At 39.4% G+C, this 24603-nt stretch overlaps 1 protein-coding gene across 1 annotated transcript in view; it reads right to left on the bottom strand.

The window, feature by feature from the left end:
• Positions 1 to 24603, bottom strand: part of LOC114654212 (protein unc-13 homolog B-like) — an 837814-nt gene that overhangs the window by 372069 nt on the left and 441142 nt on the right. Inside the window, 5 exon segments of the mRNA XM_051929449.1 lie at positions 5871 to 5925; positions 5927 to 6091; positions 6504 to 6569; positions 9006 to 9082; positions 15355 to 15403. Of these exon segments, the coding sequence (XP_051785409.1) occupies positions 5871 to 5925; positions 5927 to 6091; positions 6504 to 6569; positions 9006 to 9082; positions 15355 to 15403 (412 nt within the window).

Here is a 24603-nt window from a genome sequence, read left to right as displayed (position 1 = left end):
CGATCTCCTCAATCTGTCAGTGGAGCAGGACATTGACAGCAGTCTGTCGCTGAAGCTGCTCTTCTGTCTGGAGATGATACTATTTAGTGGATGCAGTGGATTCTCCATAATTGATAGGAGCCTGCTGAGCGCCCTTCGCTCTGCCACAGATGTAAACTGTCCAGCTCCATGCCAACAATAGAGCCTGCCTTCCTCACCAGTTTGTCCAGGCGTGAGGCATCTTTCCTCTTAATGCTGCCTCCCCAGCACACCACCGCGTAGAAGAGGGCGCTCACCACAACTGTCTGATAGAACATCTGCAGCCTCTTATTGCAGATGTTGAAGGACGCCAGCCTTCAAAGGAAGTATAGTCGGCTCTGTCTTTTCTTGCACAGCGCATCAGTATTGGCAGTCCAGTCTAATTTATCATCCAGCTGCACTCCCAGATATTTATAGGTCTGCACCATCTGCATACAGTCACCTTTGATGATCACGGGGTCTATGAGTGGTCTGGGCCTCCTAAAATCCACCACCAACTCCTTGGTTTTGCTGGTGTTCAGTTGTAGGTGGTTTGAGTCGCACCATTTAACAAAGTCATTGATTAGGTCCCTATACTCATCCTCCGGCTCATTCCTGATGCAGCCCACGATAGCAGTGTCATCAGCGAACTTTTGCACATGGCAGGACTCCGAGTTGTATTGGAAGTCCGATGTATATAGGCTGAACAGGACCGGAGTATTGTGTTATATACAGTACATTTGTGTTGTATACAGTACATTTTCAAGGAAAGACTACCATAACTATTGTTACCTTGGTATGCAATGGTTAGGAATAAAATAAAAAGGACCACAGAAATATATTGTTGAAGCAATACTGGTAACAGGCACTATATAAATTATACATTAAAACAAAACATTAGATCACCTGAAACTGTAGCAATTTTTAAGTCTCATTTAAAAACATTTTTTATTGCATAGCATTCCTTAACAAGCATTCTTAATTTTTATCTGGTTGCTGAATGACTTGTTAGTTGTTTAGATTATCTTTGTTTGTGATTTTATTTATCATTGTACCTTCTTTTTTTATTGATTTTATTAAAAGTCACACAACATTCCATACAAATAAATCAATTTTTACAAACATAAGATCGAAAACAAATCAACACCCACCCCTGAAAAAGAGAGCTAAGCCAGCAGAGTAAAACTTAAAGCTAGTAAAAATAACTAAGTAGATGAATTAATAAGTGAATAATGATAAATGGAAAAAAAAAAGGAAAAAAGGGGAGAGAATCTGCTTCCTCAGTGCTTTAAATGCTTATTCTAAAATGTTATTAATTAAATCCTGCCAGGTTTTGAAAAAGTTCTGCACAGATCCTCTAAGTGAGAATTTGATTTTTTCCAGTTTCAAATAGTATATAACATCAGTTACCCAATGACTTAGAATAGTAGAGTTAGGATTGTTCCAGTTGAGCAAAATGAGTCTACGTGCCAATACTGTAGTAAAAGCCATTATAGTTTGTTTGTCTTTCTCCACTTTAAGCCCATCTGGGAGTACACCAAACACAGCTGTTAATGGGTTAGGAGGGAGTGTGATACCAAGGCTGTCTGATATGCATTTAAAGATTTTGGTCCAGAATGATGTTAATTTGGTGTAGGTCCAGAACATGTGGCCCAGTGAGGCTGGAACTTGATTGCAACATTCACAGGTTGGATCTTGCCCTGGAAACATTTTGGACAATTTTTAAGCGAGACAGATGTGCTCGATATATAACTTTGAGTTGAATAATTGTATGCTTTGCGCATATGGAGCTTGAGTGGATTCCCTGCATTGCTACTTTCCACTCCTTTTCTGAAATATTGAGTGAAAGATCCTTTTCCCACTCTCCTGTTGGATCTTCGAAAGGGAGGGAATGTAAAATGGTTTTATATATTACAGAAATGCTATCTGAGTCCTCAAGACTGATCAATATTTTTTCTGGCATAGAGGTAGGTGGGAGGTGAGGAAAATTGGTCAGGTTCTCTTTAACAAAGTTTCTGATTTAAAGGTAGTAAAAGAAATGTGTTGCTGGAAAGTTAAATTTGGAATGTAAATGTTCATAGGATGCAAAGACGTTGTCTATTTACAGATCTCTAAGTGATTTAATCCCAAATGTTTTCCAGACATTAAAAACTGCATATGTTTGAGATCGTGGAAAAAGGTGGTTCTTGTGCAGAGGTGCCACAGATAAAAGCTTCTTTATCTTAAAATGCTTTCTACATTGGTCCCATATTCTGAGTGAGTGAAGCACAATTGGGTTGTTAGTATATTGGCGTTAACTTGCATTTATTGGGGGTACAAAGCAAAGAATATAAACATGTACTGCAAGATTTTATTTCTACTGCCAACCAAGCCTGTGTATGTTCATCTATTTGTGTCCATGTCCAGGTTTTAATAGCTTGTATATTTGCTGCCCAGTAATAAAATGAAAGTTAGGTGGAGCCATACCACCTTCTGCCTTAGATCTTTGTAGGGTCGCTCTTTGGATATGTGGATGTTTTGAATTCAAAACAAATGAGGTTAAGGTTGAATATTTTTTTTCTTAAAAAATGATTTATTGATGTACAGTAATCCCTCCTCCATCGCGGGGGTTGCGTTCCAGAGCCACCCACGAAATAAGAAAATCCGCGAAGTAGAAACCATATGTTTAAATGGTTATTTTTATATTGTCATGCTTGGGTCACAGATTTGCGCAGAAACACAGGAGGTTGTAGAGAGACAGGAACGTTATTCAAACACTGCAAACAAACATTTGTCTCTTTTTCAAAAGTTTAAACTGTGCTCCATGACAAGACAGAGATGACAGTTCCGTCTCACAATTAAAAGAATGCAAACATATCTTCCTCTTCAAAGGAGTGTGTGTCAGGAGCAGTGACTGTCACAGAGATAGAGAGAAAAGCAAACAGATCAATAGGGCTGTTTGGCTTAAGTATGCGAAGCACCGTGGCACAAAGCTGTTGAAGGCGGCAGCTCACACCCCCTCCGTCAGGAGCAGACAAAGAGAGAGAGAGAGAGATAGAGAGAGACAGAGTTTGTTTTTCAAGCACAAATCAATACGTGCCCTTCGAACTTTTAAGTATGCGAAGCACTGTGCAGCATGTCGTTTCAGGAAGCAGCTGCACAAAAGATAGCAACGTGAAGATAATCTTTCAGCATTTTAGACGAGCGTCCGTATCGTCTAGGTGTGCGAACAGCCCCCCTGCTCAATCCCCCTACGTGAGGATCAGAGAAAGTCAGCGCAAGAGAAAGAGAAGAGTAAGCTGGGTAGCTTCTCAGCCATCTGCCAATACCGTCCCTTGTATGAAATCAACTGGGCAAACCAACTGAGGAAGCATTGTACCAGAAATTAAAAGACCCATTGTCCGCAGAAACCCGCGAAGCAGCGAAAAATCCGCGATATATATTTAAAAATGCTTACATATAAAATCCGCGATGGAGTGAAGCCGCGAAAGGCGAAGCGCGATATAGCGAGGGATAACTGTATATTGAAATGTTTTGAAATAAAAAGAAGCTTAGGAAGGCTATTCATCTTAACAATGTTAATGCTTACAGTTAAAGTAAAATGAAGGGTTTGACCATCTATGCAAGTCTTGCTTCATTTTTTCCATACAGACAGCAAAATGTAGTTGATAGAGAGCTTTATGTCTACTTGTAATATTTACCGCTAGGTATTTAAACTGATCTGTGATGATAAAAGGGAAGGTGTCCAATCTAACATTGTGTGCTTGAGAATTCACTGGAAAGAGCACACTTTTAGTCAAATTAACTCTGAGACCAGAAATCTGTTGAAATTCTGTAAGTGCTGTTAGGACTGCAGGCACAGTATTTTGTGGATCTGAATACAGTACCATATCATCTGCATATAGAGAAGTTTTCTGTTCAAGTCCTTCTCTGATAATCCCCTCTATTTCATAAGCATTTCTACAGTGAACTGCCAGTGGCTCAATGGCGATTGCAAAAAGCAGTGGTGACAAGGGGGAATCCTTGTCTGATACTACATTCTAGTTTAAAGTAGTCTGAATTAATGTTATTAATACAAACTGAAGCTTCTGGATTGGTATACAGTAGTTTGATCCATGCACAAATGTTCGGGCCAAACCCAAATTTCTCCAATGTAGTGAAAAGGTAGTTCCATTCAATCATATCAAATGCTTTTTCTGCATCCAACGATAATAATATCTCTGGGGTGTTTGACTTTGCAGGTGAATATATTATATTAAACAGGCATCGAAGACTGGAAGCTAAGTGTCGGCCTTTAATAAATCCTGTTTGATATTGTGATTTTACTGAAGGCAGCACTTTCTCCATCCTTCTAGCTAGGACTTTGGAGAGTATCTTAACATCATTATTCAGAAGTGAAATTGGTCTGTATGATGCACATTGTAATAAGTCCTTATTTTGTTTAGGAAAGACGGTGATTAATGCTTGGTGAAAAGTTTGAGGTAGAATTGTACCTGCTCTTATCAATTCATTTTATTTCTACTTATTTCCTTTTATTGAGTTTTTTGTTTATTCCAGATATTATACCTATTTTGTGTTTTCCATGTTCCATGTGATGTGCCTATGCTGCCCGGATTGAAAATTGCTATACAAATTATTTTATAACAAATTATTATTTATTATTATTATTAAATTATACATTAATACTTACAAATGCTTACACATACTTACCAAAAATCATGATTAGATGAATGAATATTTACAATAGAAAAACAGAAATGGATAAAAATTAATTTGTGTGCTGATACATGTTAAACATAAGGTTTGTTAGCTACAGCTCTGAAGTAAATATAACTAGATGTTATTATTTTTTGTAATGTACTTTATACATCTTTCTTGTTTATCTTTACAATGGATGCCAACAATTCTTTAGCCAATTGTTAATATACATGAATATATTACTTTAGGCAAAAACTTTCAGTTCTTATTTACTGTACTATAAAATATAATCATTTTCTCATTTAATTTTTGTGTATATTTGCAACTTTTATTTACTGTATGTTTTTCCTCGGGTGGCACGGTGGCGCAGTGGTAGCGCTGCTGCCTCGCAGTTAGGAGACCCGGGTTCGCTTCCGGGTCCACCCTGCGTGGAGTTTGCATGTTTCTCCCCGTGTCTGCGTGGGTTTCCTCTGGGCACTCTGGTTTCCTCCCACAGTCCCAAAGACATGCAGGTTAGGTGGATTGGTGATTCTAAATTGGCCCTAGTGTGTGCTGTTTGTGTGTGTCCTGCGGTGGGTTGGCACCCTGCCTGAGATTGTGCCCTGTGTTGGCTGGGATTGGCTCCAGCAGACCCCCGTGACCCTGTTCGGATTTCAGCGGGTTGGAAAATGGATGGATGTATATTTTTCCTCATATGCACTGAAAATACAGCAAAAACATTGACAACTCTAAAATGGCCTAGTATGAGTGTGTACATTAGCAAGCCCTGCACTAAACACATATTCCCATATGCAGAGTTGGCTCTCACATTGCCCCTAATGTAGCATGGATAAACACCTGCTCACTGTGTCTCTAAACTGGATAGCAGGTGAATTTTTTCATGAGGCTGCCTGTTTTAAATGTTACAGTCACAAATAAGAGGAAATTCTGATATTATTCCCTGTGCAAGAATGTACAGATCTTTTTCCATGAACATTCTATTTTAACTTTCAAACACTGCATACATGGCCACAGCAGATTTTAAAAACAACATGACGGTACACAATGGCTTCTCAAGAGAACTGTACTAAAAAGGATAGAGCTATAACTTCCTTATAAAACAATTATGAGCAACACAGTGGGTGAATTAGCTTTTCTTAACTTTTTAAAAGCACATATTCCCATAGTATGGGACATTTTTTGTTTGGTAGACTTACGCTGTAGGCAGTCTGCATTTAAAAGGTCCTGGCACTTCTCATGACACTTGACCCCCACATTCTGTGCATCTCATACCCTGACGGGCAATTCCCCACAGCAGACCTTCACACTCATAGCAGTAGGTAGGTGTTGTGGCTGTCCATATCTCAAACTTGTGTGGTGTGGTGCAGGAAATGGGGTAGATTAGTGCTTGAAGAGTTTTCTTGTAAACATGGCTCTTCTGCAGAAAATAAATAGAAAAGTCTCTAAAACAACTGACATGTACAAGAACAAGAAGCAAAAAACTTTATGAAATGATTATTGTTTCTACTCTGACTAAGCTTAAATGGGACACTTTTGGTAGGAGCTGTTTCACAGTGGGATCTTAATTTGTAGCAACATAGGTCATTAATTTGTCCTCCTGTACACTTTATAGGAAGGAAGCATTTATTGTCATTGTACCAGTACAATGAAATTATAAGTAAAATGAAAATCTGACTAAAGCAAACCAGAAAACCAACTTAACATAATCTTTTCAACAATCAGGCATTCCTTCTGTTTCATATGAATTAGGTCTTTAAGGCTTGTACGAGTGGTTTAAAAATCAATGATTAATTATACCATACTCTACTGACAAACAAAAAATAACTTACTAAATCTTCATCCTTGAGGGATGTTCGGGTTGCTAAAATTCCTGCTTTTCTTGATTGTACCAGTGACTAAGAGGAGAAAAGCAAAATTTACATGCTGTAATTTCACAATCAATTGGCTTTTCATTATATGTCAATAAGTAAGCAAGAGAGACCTTTGCAAATTTCACTCTTTACTAAAGCTTTTGGAAACTGATCATTAAAGAAACTTGCCACAGTTTTTGCTACAAATTTAATGGGTTTGACATTGACCTTGTTTGTCAAATTCTTCTCTGAAAATTTACGATGTGGCTGGCTCAGGTGAATCCAATCCCTAAATCTTCCAGCTTCTATTAAGCTTTGTGAGGCCTGCATAACATTAAAGAGCTGTATTAGCCTATATTGGATGAGTCAGCTCTCCAAGTACATAACACTGATCCCTTACTCATCAATGGATATATCTGCCCTTTTGTTATTAATGCATGAAGCAGTTCTGCATAAAGTGTGTCACATTGCCTTATATAGCAGAAAAGCTGACAGTATACAAAGTGGACCAGTCAGCATCAATTTTACATGAAGATAAAAGAACACATAAGACAGCACATTGTAGATGGAGACAAAAATCAATATTGATAGTTGACAACCAATGAATGTTCATCCAGAAGTATAATGCCTATACTACAACAATCAAGAATAAGGTACACGGGGGCATTAGACTTCACAAACAGAAAAGAAACCCATCTATATTTGCATTTATGGCATCACAACAGAATGGGGAAAAAAACAAGGCTGAACTTGTTTGTACCGGTTTAACCCTTTGCACAGCACAGGTGATTTTCAGTCATTTAAACTGACGTGATTTGGCAACCAGATCAGCCAACTGCAGGTAGCAGTCTGACATATACCATGAGAAAAAGTCTCATAATGTGACATTCAAGTCAAGTCAGACTTGAAGTTGGAAAGCAATATACACCTGTGAGACAGTCAGTCAGTCATTGTCCAACCCGCTATATCCTAACACAGGGTCACGGGGGTCTGCTGGAGCCAATCCAGCCAGCACAGGGCACAAGGCAGGAACAAATCCCAGGCCAGGGCGCCCAGCCCACCGCAGGACACACACACACACACACACACACCAAGGCACCTAACCTGCATGTCTTTGGACTGTGGGAGGAAACCCACGCATACATGGGGAGAACATGCAAACTCCATGCAGGGAGGACCCAGGAAGCGAACCCAGGTCTCCTTACTGTGAGGCAGAAACGCTAACACTGTGCCACCGTGCTGCCCACCTGTAAGACAATGTTCAGTAATTAATCATAACAGCAGGAGAGGATTTGCCAAGGTAAAATGGATATGCAAATGCACATTAGAGGAGATCACCAGCAATTCAGACCCATGTTTAATATTTTATCTCTCTACTCTTCACCATGCTCTGCAAAGAGCTTGGATACCATGATGCTCAGTTTGAGAACCACTGACTGCTGTAGACAGCTTTTATGTGAGTGTGCTACTACAATAATGTGCACATTAAAAAGAAATGTGTGTACTTTCCTTGTACAGAAAAAAGGTAAGCAAATTTAATTGATGCCTATCATACACAATAACACAGAAGATATTAGAGAGATAAATGAATTTGGTCACCTGCTGATTTTTAAGTTTTGTTAACAACAAATATAATATTTCAGGTGCATCAAAGCATAAACTTTAAACAACGAGGCACCCAGCTATGCTCAAAATAAAGGTGAGAAATTACAGCTTATGTCAAGAAAGAAGAAAGAAGAAGAAAGAAAGAAAGAAGAAGAAAGAAAGAAAGAGAAGAAAGAGAAAGAAAGAAAGAAAGAATCACAATAAATGAATATTTTTAATGCAGCACATATGAAAAAACAAAAGTAAATAAAAATGTACAATTAAGTACTAAAAGAGCTTTCTCTCTAAAGGGGTCTACTTAGGTGTACTTAATTTCCACTTACATGGCCTGGGCAAAATGTTGAGTGCATACAAAAGAAACAGGACAAGTAAGCTACAAAAAGAAGAAGGGACCACTATCAACCCTAACCCCGCTACCATTCAAGTAACTGATAGAGTCTTAGAAAATGCCTGGTAGCAAAAGAGTATAGAGAAAATATGGCATTCACACAAGGACAGGACATCAATATAAACTTCAATAGATTAATATACATTTTTCAAACTACTGAATGACTCACATTTATTTTCAGTAATCAATTTTGTTAACATAGCAATTTTTCATTAAGTATTAATGGCTGATGACAGAAATTGTACAGAATGTGAATAGAGAAGAAATCAGATAATTAACACCCAGGCCCTAGAGGTTATTGTCTCTAAACAGTCCCTGTGGGGCCATTACCTCTAATTACAGATTACACAAAAATGGAAATCTACAGGTTTCATGAAATAGAGATCAAGTGCCCTACAAAGGTTACCAGTCACTACTTATCCTAGAAAGGTGTGTTATTGTTTAATAAGAAAATTCTTTCTCGGAGGCTTTTGTCATAGAGAACTCACCAAGTCGCTAACCAGCGGGATAGGCTTTCTTTTACGCAGGTCCGGCATGCTGTCAATTCCATACAGACCAGCACCTGGTCTAGAATATAAAGAAACAGTGAAAATCTTTTCAGTATCACAACAGACCCAAAAGGCAACACTGTGCTTACAGAGAGGCATCATTGGAGGGACAGATTCCAACTGCAGTGTAACATTTGGGTTTAAAAAAACACAAGCATTTCTTCTACTCCTGTCACTAGAACACTTAAAAAATCATTTCCTTAGGACACGCCAGATTAGATGGATTGGCAATGCTAAATTTGCCCTAGTTTATATGGGTGTGTGCTGACTCGGCATCCTGTCCAGGGATTGTTCCTGCCTTGTGCTTTGCTGACATAGACTCAGGGTTCTTCGTTACTTTGTCTTTATAAAATGGGATTAGGGGATGGATGGATGTCCTCAGATGATTAAGAATGATTCCCTTTCAGTATGGAAGGCTAAGGATATTATATACAATAAAGGGAACACCCACAAAGAGACCTGGTTTAATGTTACTAATGTTTATTTCCACAATCTCTGCAGGAATCTTTTCCTTACATCTTTCCTAAACCATACTACTGTTTGTTGTTGTGAAATTTTGTGCTTTACTGTGTATTAATCTGAAACATACAGTACTGTGCAAAAGTTTTAGGCAGGGTGTGAAAAAATGCTGTAAACAAAAGAATGCTTTCAAAAATGGAAGTGTTAATCATTTATTTTCATCAATCAACAAAATGCAGTGAATGAACAAAAGAGAAATCTAAATCAAATCAATATTTGGTGTGACCACCCTTTGCCTTCAAAGCAGCATCAATTCTTCTAGGTACACTTGCACACAATTTTTGAAGGAACTCGGCTGGTAGGTTGTTCCAAACATCTTGGAGAACTAACCACAGATCTTTTGTGGATGTAGGCTTCCTCACATCCTTCTGTCTCTTCATGTAATTCCAGACACACTCGATGATGTTGAGATCAGGGCTCTGTGGGGGCCCATACCATCACTTCCAGGACTTCTTGTTCTTCTTTATGCTGAAGATAGATCTTAATGACTTTGGCTGTGTGTTTGGGGTCATTGTCCTGCTGCAGAATAAATTTGGGGCCAATCATACACCTCCCTGATGGTACTGCATGATGGATAAGTATCTGCCTGTATTTCTCAACATTGAGAACACCATTAATCCTGACCAAAATTTCCAACTCCATTTGCAGAAATGCAGCCCCAAACGTTTCAAGTAACCTCCACCATGCTCTCACTGTTGCCTGCAGACACTCATTATAGTACCGCTCTCCAGCCCTTTCGACAAACAAACTGCCTTCTGCTACAGCCAAATATTTCAAATTTTGACTTCTCAGTCCAGAGCACCTGCTGCCATTTTTCTGCACCCCAGTTCCTATGTTTTTGTGCATACTTGAGTCGCTTGGCCTTGTTTCCACATCGGAGGTATGGCTTCTGACCTGCAACTTTTCCATGAAGACCACTTCTGGCCAGACTTCTCCGGACAGAAGATGGGTTGTGTAACCTGGGTCCCACTGGTTTCTGCCAGTTCTGAGCCGATTTCGAAGGGTAATAAGCTTGATGTGTCTTTCATCCTGCTGCACTAAGTTTCCCTTGGCCATCCACTATGTCTACAATCCTCAACATTGCCTGTTTCTTTGTGCTTCTTTAAAAGAGCTTGAACAGGACATCTTGAAACCCCAGTCTGCTTTGAAAATCTTTGTATGGAAGAGACCCTTGCTTAGTACAGTATTATTACCTTGTGCTTGTTTGCTGTGCTCAATCGTTACCATGACATGAAACTGTCTTCCACAAACTCACCTTGGTAGCAGAGTTTGGCTGTTTCCTCACCCCAGTTTTAAGCCTCCTACACAGCTGTTTCTGTTTCAGTTTAATGACTGTGTTTCAACTTACGCGTGACATTGATGATCATTAGCACCTGTTTGGTATATTGGTTGATCATTACACCTGACTATTAATCCTACAAAATCCCTCGACTTTGTGCAAGTGTACCTATAAGAAATTCATGCTGGTTTAAAGGCAAAAAGGTAGTAACACCAAATATTGATTATGATTTAGATTTTTCTTTTGTTCGCTTCACTTTACATTTTGTAAATTGATAACAATAAACAATCATTATTTATATTTCTGAAAGCATTTTTTGTTTACAGCATTTTTTCACACCTGCCTAAAACTTTTGCACAGTACCTCATTATGAAGGTCAAAATGTGAAGATCTCTAATGAGGTTGTTTACTTTCTTAACTGCTGGGGGACATTTCCAAATACAAACTTGTTCCATTCTTCCAGATATGTGAAGTCCACATGATGAGCTCATGTTTACTCAGTGACATTCCATTGTGCATACCATTGGTTAAATGCTTAATCAGCAATCTTACGCACTAATATCTATATTACTAAACGACAGTTACTTTATGCACGGCGGATGCGGTGGACGCACTGAAGTGCATGTGCACTGCGGCGCGGTTGCCCCAGAGTCAAACGCAGTGGCTTTGCTTTGGTTTATGGGTTATTGAATTAAATGGAAACTTTACCATGCCTATGAGCCTGTGGACTAAACCTGAGGTAAAGCGGTGCATGCCAGGTTCTACAGCCGCCCAGACGCGACCGCCCACACCACCGCATATACGACGACACAGCCATAAAAAAACAAAAATGAGGACTGCATGAAGAAAGACAATAACAGAAGCGTGTTGAAATGAACTGTCCCAGAACGCACCCACCCTCCATGATATTTCATCACGCTGCAGGCTTCCCACTGAGGCGCATACGTTACTGCGCCGTGGCGCACGCCCCAGAGTCAAACGCAGCGGCTTCCCAGAGTCAGTAGGGTGGCGCCCATACAACACAACCTGTACACTACACTTGCTCTAATCCACTGTGCCAGTAATATAGATCACATAACAGTCACAGGCTCTAACCCAGCGGCTTCCCAGACTCAGTGGCTGGCACATGAACACCACAACCTGTAAACTAAACTTGCTGTGCTCCACTCTGCCAGCAGTCGGTGTCAGCCAAAGGCAACGGAAATCACGTCTCCACAAAACGAAACCGCCTTAGTACAGATATGCTTATTTAATTAAATGACATTTTCCCAGACGCACCCACCCTCCATGATATGTCATCCATCCAAATATCGGACTGAACAGAAAACTGATTGCCATTCTTGGATTTACAATTCTCTAGAGAATCGCGGGCTTACTTGTCTTGAAGATTTCCAACTTAAGGGTTCAACAGACCAGACCTTATAAATTTATTCTTACTTTTAAAACCACATCTGAAAATTCAGTGACACACCATTCCTTTGATTTCCCAATATTCTCATGTGTTAACTGAAGATAAAAAGGATAAGAAAGCAACCAGTGGCGGTTTGTAATTTGGGGCGCTGGAATGCTGCACCTCCAAATATTTTAAAAACTTTACTTAAAATAATTAGGTAATGCAAAATAATCATTAAATAAATTTGTTCATTTATACAACGCACCTGGTGTCAGCACATGTCAACATCCATTAAAAAAATGATTCGGACTAGTATTTGTTTAATTTCTGTGTGAATACCTATGTTTCCAGAGAGAAGGACGCTGGCCAAATGAGAATGTATGTAAGTCCTTGATCTTTTGACAAGAAGGTGACCTGAGGCTGCCCTTTGATTAGTTGCTTTCAGATTTTTCCATGAATGCAGATCTGTACACCCCAGACACTCCCACATTTATTGCCAGCAAATTAGAATTGTTTTATATTTTTTTTTAATCTAATGTGATTGGACAATCATCAACGAAACACAGTATTTCATGTTCACGTCCATGGTTCACAGTTCACTCCTGCCATTAACGTAACTACAGATGAGTGAGTGGAAATTTAGGGAAAATAGCAACATCAAGTGAAATTTTAGAAATCAAAGAAAATTCAGTTATGTCTTTAATGAAACACCACAACATAAATCGTTCACTTGAAAAAAAAAAAAGAAGATAAAGGAGCTTGAACTCATCAGCAGACAAGTGATTGAGGAGAAGCTTATAAGCAGACTTTTTCAGCTTGTTATGAAAAACGGAGTTGGCTAAACTGGATGTGGTGTAAGTAATCGCTTTTTTTTGCTTTCCCTGTTTGTTGATTGATAGATAGATAGATAGATAGATAGATAGATAGATAGATAGATAGATAGATAGATAGATAATAGATGATAGATAGATAGATAGATTAGATAGATAGATAGGATAGATAGATAGATAGATAGGATAGATAGATAGATAGATAGATAGATAGATAGATAGAGTAGATAGATAGATAGATAGATAGATAGATAGATACTTTATTAATCCCAAGGGGAAATTCACATTTGTTGTTGCAATTTGTTGGCACTAACCTATTGAGGACCGAATGACAGAATTACTAGACATGAAACGTCTTTCTGAAAAATGCAAGTCAGCATTAAAGTAGCTGTACTTATCTAGACCGGTGTTTTTCAACCAGTGTGCTGCAGCACAGTGGTGCACGGTGAGAGCTACCCAGGTGTGCATGGAAATAATAGTATAGCGCACCTGGGTCTGAACCTGAGAGGGGACAAGCTCTGCAGGTGGTCGAAAACTATCTGAGCAGAACAGGACACCCTGGAGAAGATGGGCATAAAAAACAGACACATCTGTAGCAGACGCAACTCAAGGCTGCTAAAGGTCCAACTGCTTAGGTGTGCAGTTGCCAGGCGAGTCTTTCAGGACCAGTGGATAGTGGGCATATGAGATCCCTCTGAGGCAGAGAGGGACAGGCAAAGGGACAAAGCAGCTGGGATATGCCAGCAAAGTGGGTCACTAAGATCCATCCCTGTGAACGGCTGATTCTTGGAGCTGCTTTTTACTGGCTTCGTCCAGTAGTCCAGCCCTTCAGACAGTTTAAATGTTAAACATGTATGAGGATATAATGTGTTTGTGCTTAGTAAAAACAGTTTTGTTCCGTTGGGATGTTTTTGATTACAAAAAGTGTGCCATAAAAGAAAATGGGTTGGGGGGACACTGATCTAGGACAATAGAATGAGGCTAAATTGTTTGGCAGGCTTAGTAAAATGACTCAGTTTTAAGTAATTGAAGAAATTTTGCAGATCTGAAGAAAAGAAGGGGAAAATTTATGGTCAAGGAAATATAGGTATCCTGATCGTAAAGCAGAATAAGATTTAGGATGGATTTGTCCTGGTGGGTGTAGTACAAGGACAGAGTGGGGAGAATGAGTTATATTTTAAGATGTGGGAGTCAGTGGATCTTACAAATGTGAATTTGTGCCCAGTTGAGGTAAGCCCGGCAAACTCTTTTAAAGAGGCAGAATAAGATTTGGATTGGACTTGTGCTATGGATGTATTATAGGACAGACGGAAGTGCATGTTATTTGAAGATTATGGGGGGGTAGGGGTGTGGACATTATACAGTGGGTTTTCGTAGAATGGCAAGCTGGACAAGTTAACAAAGGATTGGGCAATTTAGAGACAGGTGTAGTATAAAATTTTGCTGGCAGGTAAACTGGTTCCTTTCCACATCTATACAACAAGTTATGGGAAGGCGAAGGGGATTGTGTTTGGAAGTTTTGGAGAACAATAGAAAGAGGAAAGCTGATATCACTTTGGACAGCATGGTGGAAAAGGTATAATACATTTTAGCCTGGATTTGTGTTGAGGTGCCACCCATTGCACGGTTACACTTGGGTCCCAATCCAGATGATTCGTTGTGTAGTGGGTGAGGCAATGCGCTGTATCACCATATGCTCCCCGACCTTTGGGTCTTGTACTGGATAGGCCAAAATATGCACTTTTGATGAGGATGAGCCCATGGAATGAGCAGATACACATATATTAAAGGCACTATATAAAAGATAGATGTGAAAGGCACTATATAATAGATAAGTGCTGCTTCAGTTTTTCCTCCCAAAAATGGCAACCCTGTCCAAATTTTTTCACCAGCCACCACTGAAAGCAACTAACACTGGAAAATCCCCTCAATCCCCACCCACGTAACACTTTTAGTATGCACACTTTTAAAAATTCTAGTGACTTGCAGTTTTACTTATGCATGTCATATCTAGTTTGTTACAAAATGACTATTAAATATATGACTATGGATATCCCCATACTCTTTATATGATTATGAATTTGCTGCTTTTTGAACACTGTCACTTATGTAGCATATTTCTGAAAATAAAATCTGAGTATTTTTTTTTATAGTAATGTTTCAACAATAACATTAGGTGCATCACAGATTATCATTCTTATGCTCTGACTAGACTTTAGATAGTATGCTTGTATAAAATTTTAAAAAATGAAAAAAGATATATTACTTACCCACATTTAATCCAAGAAGGTTTGTTAGGATGCCCATCATTGAGGCTCTATAAGAAGATTTAAAATTATACTACATTAGACTTCCATATACAGTACACCTGCACACCCTCATCTATTTAAACTTTGGACACACAGATATGATATAAGCACAACAAAAAACAAATGCATGCAAAATTGTACTGTAGTTTGGCTGAGAATCACTTCATGAATGTGTGTATTTCTGTGTACTAGCAAGCCAATTGTTATTATTTTAAGCATTCTGGTCAAAATCTCTGTATTGTTTTCCAGGGGAAAAAAACACATCTTAGCAACAATAAAAAAAAAATCTAAATTTCTTGTATACTTATCACACATTTATTTTTCTAAGAAAACTCTAACAGCATTTTTAAAAGAGGGTAAACACCACAATTGTAGTTCAAAGTTGTTTTAATGATCTAAAATCAGCATGGCAAGAAATGCAGCACTAATGAAAACAGTTAAAAAAGTGACAGGGTGCTGTTATTCAAATTGCAATGCTTAGATATCTGGTCAGCTATCTCTTTATCTATTAACAATTTTTGGCAGTCTCACCAAAATGGGATTTTAATGTTATCTTATCTCAGAGACAAAAATGCATTCACTGCATGAAGTGGGTTCTGCATAAGACAACTATCACTATTAAAACACAAAACTGATGTAAAATGCCTCACTATAATAAATTTAAGTAATGCTAACCAGAAGTAATTATTTTTATTTTTATTAGATTTACATACCACCAAATAGTGTCATCAAGAAATAACTTTTACTTGGAAGACAGAATTCTGATATCAATGTTGTGACTGGAAAACCGTGTAAACCAGTTGTTTAACTAACATCTGTTATAAGTGCGATACTTGGAACAAAACAAAACAAAACAAAACTTTCTGGAAGAGATCCAGAAGTATATACAGTGAAATCAAGGGAAGAAGAACTTGAGAAGAGAGGGTAATTACTGCAACACCTATGTGCAAAGAAAGATCACATGCTGGATGCTATGACTATGTGAAGAAAAAAGCAACACTAGGAGGTAATAAGCCTTTCAAATCTGAATCAAACACAAGAATGAATCCATGGGCACTAAAGTCTACTAAGATTTATAGGTGACAGCATGAGACCCAACAAGGATGCCTTTATTTATGAGTTGAAGCTCAGACATGCCAGGGTATCTGGAGTCAGCATAAAGAGTTTTGTGAAGAAAGAGTCTGACTAACAGAATAATTGATCTTTGAAGTGAATCCAGGTTCAGCTGGAAATTACACCAATTTGTAGTTGCTCGGTTCTGTTGGAACTTTAACAGGAATAATGAAAATGACAAAACACACTTTTTTTTTATATTTGGCTCCCCAAGCACATTCTAAGTGTAGAAAAGCCTTAATATGTTAACTAACACACCAATATAAAATAATGATGAACTGTATTTCCAGCCTTTCAGGCAAATAACAGAAGACCCAACTATCTTAGACTGTTGTAGCAGGATAGCAATGGTAAGGAAAAGGGTTATTTCAGGTTATTTACTGGAACATGTGGCACAATTGTTCGCTTACTGTACATTAAACAACAATTCCACCATTTAGTTAGTAGCATGGTATTATGAGCATTCGATCAATATGGATTTAACCTTTAATACAATGTAGACTTTAACTTGTGAAGAGTAACTGTATTTTACATAGTTACAAGTGTTTGGTACAGAAAACTAAGAAAATAAGAGGACCCTGTGGTATCAGGGTTTTTGTTTCCCCTTGAAATAAACAAGAATGGATTAAAGAAATCTATATACAGCATAGCACAACAATACACCATTGAACGAGGGAAAATCAAAGCCATCCTATTATAAAAATCTGTGAGGCAAAGCTTGTATTCAATATCTCCAGCAAAGCAAATTTGAAAGTTCAAGAGATGATAGTACAAAGCAATAAGGATGGGCATTAGTGGGTGTGGGTTCATTCCAATCTCTCTTTTTACAGTAAAAAAAAAAAAAAAAAGCATAATATAATAGCATAAACAGGATTTTTTGGACTTAAAATGGTGAAAAGGGTGTGTGACTGTTTTTTTTTTTAAATCACCAAAGACTTTATATAGCCTATACATAAATACACACAACAATACAAGATAATTAAACTTGCTCTCAATGTACAACCATCTAAAATGAAACAGCAAATGTAATTAATATAACTATGAGCATACTCTATTCATGCAAACAAGATTCAAGCACAAATAAACACTTAAAATATAAGTAGACAGGATTTGACCTGGCCATCTTCTCTACTTCCTGGAGGAAAAAAAGGAGAGAAGCATAAATAGTAAGAATGGGCAAGAAGACAGATAAACTAGAAATCTGACTGTTTACTGTAATCTCCAAGGTTTACTCAGTAATGATTTAAAACTACTTTATAGCTGACTCAGCAATTTCCAGGAACAAGATGTAGAAAAGATGTATCCAAAATAATGTTACAGACAATACAATATATTAATATATTAATTAATTAATTTCACCTAGCAGTTCTGTAATATATTTTGAACATTTCTTGTCTGTTCTAGGTGTTTGATACATACCAGCAGTAAATCCTCTTGGTCTCCCTTCAAGTTCAAAAAAATACATTGATTTTCATTTATTATTAGTAGTAGTAATACATTGATTTTCATTTATTATTAGTAGTAGTATTCTTCAATAGTCTCTTTTTAAATATATAAATCTGTACAATCTAAACCTGTTGCAGATTTAAGTAATACTAGCGAACCCGCAACGTACCATACGCTGCATAATCAGGCAGCTTTTTTAATGATTTTTAAGCACAGGGAGAAAATTAACATTTGAAAAATCGGTAGGTGCTCAGGCGTGGAGGGCGGAATGGGAGGAGAGGGGAAGGACGCCCATTCCGTCCCCTCCGTCATGCTAGTCTGCTGATTTCTCGTTTAGTATGCACTGCCTGCTCATGTGCCCACCCCAACTCGTCACCTGAGTCGTTTTCCTGTTTGCACAGTCCACATGCACCTGTGAGTCACGTAGACATTTCATTGTTTCTTTGCGGGTTTTGCTGCTTTTCTATATATAATCCACCAAGTCAACCCCGACCACAGTAGGTAGCGAGGGGGGGGAGGGGGTGTGTACAAAGGGCAGGGACGTAATCAGTGTGAGCGGATGACCCGCTAGCCAACCCGCGGGTGTAGCATATGCCGCATAATTATATATTGATGGGTGAACACTTCACCTGAACGACATAGTTGTCCAAATAGAAGTGAAAACAAAAATCAGCCCAGTGCATTCTTTAACTTCTTGTAAGCGCAGTGGTAGTGTTGCTGCATTTGCAATAAGGAGGACTGTGCAAGATTTTTGGGTTCGCTTCCTGGTTCCTCCCTGTGTGGATAGCGCTCGTTGAATACTGAAATCACCGGGGTATATCAATATAATGAAGTATTATTATTCTTATGTGTCCAGCACTCTCTGTCACGCGCGTGCATACCCAACCGCGGTGTAGTATACGCCGCATAATCACGACGCTTTATTTATGTTTTTTAAGCGGAGGGAAAAAATGTTCATTTGCAAAATCCGCTAACGCTGCTTTCAGTAAGTACAATGCACACGAGTTTAATTTGTCGGCCACTTTTTGCCAGCCCGTCTTTTCTGGTTTGGGCTGCTTTTGCAGTGTTACCGCTTGTGCATATTAAATCTTGAAATCCTTCGTGTAACTAATTAACCAACTAATACCCACCCACCCAGCTTGTGAGAAAAAAATGCGCCTGTTCTTTCATCATTTTGTTGCAGCCTATCAAAGACTTGCTGATCATGTTGTTCTAGACTCAATATACATTGGGCTTTTCACTCAGCGCGGGGGCGCGCATTCATCTCGGATTATACATCCTGTTAGACTAATCTGCTACACCGGCTGCATTTGAAAAACCGACTTATCCCGGAGGAGTTTCACCGGCATTAATGATTAGGAATCTAGTTGGAACAAAACCTTGCATCCACAGGGGTTCACCAAGGACTGAGTTTGGGAAACACTGCTGAACACAGACGAAACCGACTCAGGTGAGGAGTTGGGGCGGGTAAAGTGGTTGCAGCTATTGATTATTCAGTGTTGTTTGCCTGGGTGTCTGATCTGCTCGACGGGATCATAAATAAAAGGAAAACAATGTGAAGGCAATGTCACAGGTGATCCTGTGGTATAGCGGGTCCACAGCTCCCTTTCAAAAGCCCATTTTTAAATAAATAATCATCGCACTCACAGTGTAGCGAGGGGGCGTGGAAGTGTGGCTGAAACGGTTTTTCCGGGTGGAGTCGTGCTGCGGGCATTTCTCCCCTGTGCAGTGTGCGAGCGAGTGAGGAGAGAGAGAAAGCCGGTACGTTAGAGTGAGCGAGAGAGCAGGCTCGAAGGCAACGTGTTCCTGTGGTATAGCGGGTCCATACCTCCCCTTCAAAAGGCCATTTTTAATCAGGCGACTGACAGTAGTGGAGTCAGGCACAGAGAAGGTCAGCTGCAGAGAGTGCGTCTCGACTGTTGCAGGGCCTGAAGCAGGTGAGACGCTAATGAAAAACAGGCACAGGGCTTATTGGTTTTTAAAGACTGCTTCCTTCATTGTGTTTTAACTTCAGTTTTAAAGGATTGCGCGGCTCTCTCTTGCGCTGCCTGTGTGTGCCTCTGTCTCTCTGTGGCGCTGCCTCTGTGTGTGTGTGTGCGTGGCTCTCTCGCGCGCGCGCTGCCTGTGTGTGTGCTTGTCTCTCTCTGTGGCGCTGCCTCTGTGTGTGTGCGTGGCTCTCTCTCGCGCGCTGCCTGTGTGTGCCTCTGTCTCTCTCTGGCGTTGCCTCTGTGTGTGTGTGTGTGTGTGTGTGTGTGTGTGTGTGTGTGTGTGCCTCTGTCTCTCTGGCGCTGCCTCTGTGTGTGCCTTTGTCTCTCTGACGCTGCCTGTGTGTGCGCGGCTCTCTCTCTCGCGCTGCCTGTGTGTGCCTCTGTCTCTCTCTGGCGCTGCCTCTGTGTGAACCAAGGTTCCACTGAGGTTGACTAATGAAAAGTCAACGTGGCTCAGAGCTGCAAGTGGACTGTGGCACAGACAAACAGAAATGACGGCATGTTTCCGAGGCGTCGCGTCCGAGTTGGTGGGTGTGGCTCTGTGATTTTTTCGTCGTATCCAATGGTCTAAGAGTTGGTGGGTGTGGCTCCTTCCTGCGTGCGCCATTAGTGTCTTACTTGTCGGCGGTTTAGTGAATCCACGCCCCTTTTGGCGTGCTTTCCATGGGTGGCTACTTGTCTCCCGGCTTAGTGAATTATATATATATTATTTTGTTTAACTCTTGCTATCGTATAGTGCATTCTGCCTGTCGGCGTTAGTTATATTTATATTTTTTAGACATCACACACTACAAGCTGCTGACGAACCCTTCTCTTCGTTGTCAGTCTGTAGCTACGAAAAAATAAAAGCAATACGACTTTTAACACTAGAATTACCAGAGTCTACGAAAAAACTCGTAGATCCGGCCCACCTTAAAACCGTTCTCACCTCTCTTTTGCCTTCTAAATGTGCCGATTAAGAGGAGCAGCGAGCAGCCGGCTATTCCATCCCCCCACCATCGCAGAACGTTCACTAAGTTTTCCCAGCTCATGCCTTGTTTGATTACCTGGGAGTGACTGAACTGCTGGAGTTTTAGAATAGAAATAATAGATCGCCATTTGGAATACATGCATTTCATGTGTGTTCCGTTTCTACAGTAATCTGTGTAAACACATTGCTAAAACAGAAACTTTTTCATATTTTAGTAATAAATGTTACAAAATGTAGGCATAAACTATAGAATGTGTAAAGCCCGAGTTCCTAAGACCAAATAAACACTTCCACAAAAGCTTCACACACCATATAACAGCTTCCGTGGCGTAGCGCGCTAAGATTTGACTCTAAAATCAAGTAGCTTTTCTCTGCCTCACAAACATGAGTTCAAATCCCCGCTGGGGATAAAGTGTTACTTCTTTTTTTTCTTTTTAACCTCAAACGGACATAAAATTTGTAAATTGGTATGCACTGTCAGTTAATGAGATCGTTATATTTTCATGTGGGATGCTCCTTTTAAAATATTTTTTTAACAATTGAGACTGCAATTAACATGAACAGCTGTCCTTATAACTTATTTTTTTCAAGATTCATAACACACAGACAGACAGAGCACTGCGTAATACAGAGACACACAGGCAGAGATATACAAACAAACAGGGAAGGCACATGTACTGAAAGAAAAAAAAATCAACATGTGTGTTGTTTCTGCAGCACTGAATGAGCTCACCCGATCTGGCTCTCTAAGTAACAGCGCAAGTACAGACGCAAACCAAGTGTAATCAAGAGTCCTGGTTCGATCCCCACTCACTCCTATATTTGCCGTTTTCAGTAGTAAGCTGATCTTTTTGTTAATATTATACAGTACACACATGCACTTGATTTGTGTCTGTACTTGCGCTGTTACTTAGAGAGTCAGATCGAGGGAGGGGTGATGTTAGAACGGGTGAGCTTATTCAGTGCTGCAGAAACAATGCACATGTTGATTTTTTTTTTCTTTCAGTACATGTGCCTTCCCTGTTTATTTGTATATCTCTGCCTGTCTGTCTCTGTATTACGCAGTGCTCTGTCTGTCTGTGTGTTATGGATCTTGAAAACATAAGTTATAAGGACGGTTTGCTGACTTGGAGCACTACTGCCTTACTGTGCCACAGAGACGCGAGTTCGTTTCCCAGCTTTGAAGAAAGTGTTTTTTTTTTCCTCAAACGGACATTGAATTTATAAATTGGTATGCACTGTAAATCGTTAACTTTAAAATGTCAATCGCGGTTATTTCTGTTGATTAATTCATGCTTTTTTACTTAGAGTCAGAACAGGAGCTTTTTCAGCTTATTCAGCTTCTGATCTGACTCAAACAGCGCCAGTATAACTTCACACCCAACCTGACGCTGTTCGTTTTCAAATAATATTGCATTACTTCGACGATGTTTTCTGATTGGTACTATTCGCGTCATAAAATGATTTCTTCAAAACGTCACATATATTTGTCTCTTTCTTTTTTTAAAATGTGCGTTGTAGCACTCAGCAACTGGCCACCTGCATGTTCTTGCGCACACTAAATCAGACAGCGCTATATGCAATCATCAGATTCAAATGTTAACAGTTATATAGCACAGAATGGAAATCAGCAGTTCTTAGCATTCCACTTACTGTAACTTGCTTTCTTTTTTCTTCGGTTATAGTCTTGAATAAAAGTGCACTTGTTTTGTTATACTTTTACATCAACATATGTTCCTGTGTTTGAGCTACATGGGCATGCTCAAAAAATACACGTATAATGCCACGAAAAGTGCATGCAGACACTTCAGTTCGCAAGCATTGGTACGACAATGCAGTCACAAGTACACTGCAGAGCTTTAGCGCGTCTTTATGTGAAAACAGCAGTATCAGATGGGGAGTGTCTGATGATTGCATATAGCGCTGAAGTTACTGCTCTTTACTATGCTTTCCTCTGCATGTCCTGGAGTACAAAAGAAACAGCATACAGCAACACGTGGGGACTGGCAATACTGGGGGAAAAAAAACACGCGGTCGTATGTAGCGTGATACACTGCAGAACTTTAGCGCGTCTTTATGTAAAAACAGCAGTGTCACGTGGGGGGCGGTAGGGATGGATCCTGAACGCGACTGAGACAATGAAAAGTGAATTTAAAAAAAATAAAGCTAACCTTTACAAATATCATAAATTACACCGGCTGTTACAGACTGAAATCAAATGTATCATTTTATTCTAAAATAGTGAAAATAAGAACACTTCTCAGATGGGAGTTGTGCAGGATTGAACTCATGACCTGCTGCTTCCCAGTCAGCGACTGATACTGTTACGCCACGGAAGCAGTGATAGTTAAGTCATGTCAATATCTCACACTAAGACGGGTTTTTTTGGCGGTGGCTTTTTTTTGTACCTTTTGTGAAAGTGTTTCTTTGATATTTGGACTTCAGGCTTCATACATTATATAGTTTATGCCTACATTTTGTCATTTGCTACTAGAATATTGTAAACCGTTTCTGTTTTAACAATGTGTTTACACAGATTACTGTAGAAATGCAACACATATGAAATGCATGTGTTCCAAATAACAATCTTATTATTTCTACTCTAAAACTCCACTTCACTCCCAGATAATCAATCAAGGCATTAGCTGGGAAAAGCTTGTTTACGTTCTAAGTCGTTGGGGGGATGGAATAGCCGGCTGTTGGCAGCTTGTCTTTATCAGTACATTTAGATGACAAAAGACGCTGGCGGAGAGGTGAGAAAGGTTTTAAGAAGCGATTTAAGGTGGGCCGGATCTACGAGTTTTTTCGTAGGCTCTGGTAATTCTAGTGTTAACAGACGTCATTGAAGTGTATCATAAGTTTCTGTAACGTTAATGAAAATGGCCAGGAGGTGTCACGAGAGAGGTGAGTGTCAAATGCTTCGAAGCTTCAATACGATTTCCGACACAATTGCTTCAAACGTGTTCATGCTTCGTGAGGCTTCACTCTGCCCATCACTACTCACAGGTTACTGAACGAGAAATCAGCAGACTAGCATGACGGATGGGGCGTAATGGGCATCCTTCCCCTCTCCTCCAGATTTTTCAAATGTTAATTTTTTCCCTGTGCTTAAAAATCATTAAAAAAGTGGCCTGATTATGCGGCATATGGTACGCCGCGGGTTGGCTAGTAATAATAATAATAATATTCAATTAATAATATTATGTTAATGGTGATACTGGAAATATTTAAAAAACACTTTTTTAATGAATAATTCTTAATGCTGGTGACTCCAAAGAAGGAATCAAGGCCTATTAAACCTATTTGTTTCGTGGACACTGCTCTATCTAATATTAATGTCTTTAAATATAAACCTGTGGCACAATATAAGCAGGTGTGACCTTATTTTACTGCCACCTTCAAGCCTGTATTGACAGAAGCTGCTCCTTGTTATCTATCTATAAATTGTGCATAGAAAATTGTGTTATGGGAAATCAAAGCCAGATTTTAAACTCGATATTTAACAATAGCAGGAACCCACCAACCTTTCCACTGGTCTAGAATTACAGCTTATTGATAATCACATAAATCAGGAAAACCCATACCACCCAAGGAGCTAATTATTGTAAGGGTTACTACTGGACTTACAAACATATATAGTAATACATAATCTTGGGAAGGTCATTCATTTTAATTAATAAAATTCTTGCTG

The sequence above is a fragment of the Erpetoichthys calabaricus genome, chromosome 7 (assembly GCF_900747795.2).
Source record: "Erpetoichthys calabaricus chromosome 7, fErpCal1.3, whole genome shotgun sequence".
Classification (NCBI taxonomy): Eukaryota; Metazoa; Chordata; class Cladistia; order Polypteriformes; family Polypteridae; genus Erpetoichthys; species Erpetoichthys calabaricus.
This window is presented reverse-complemented; position numbering and strand designations above follow the sequence as displayed.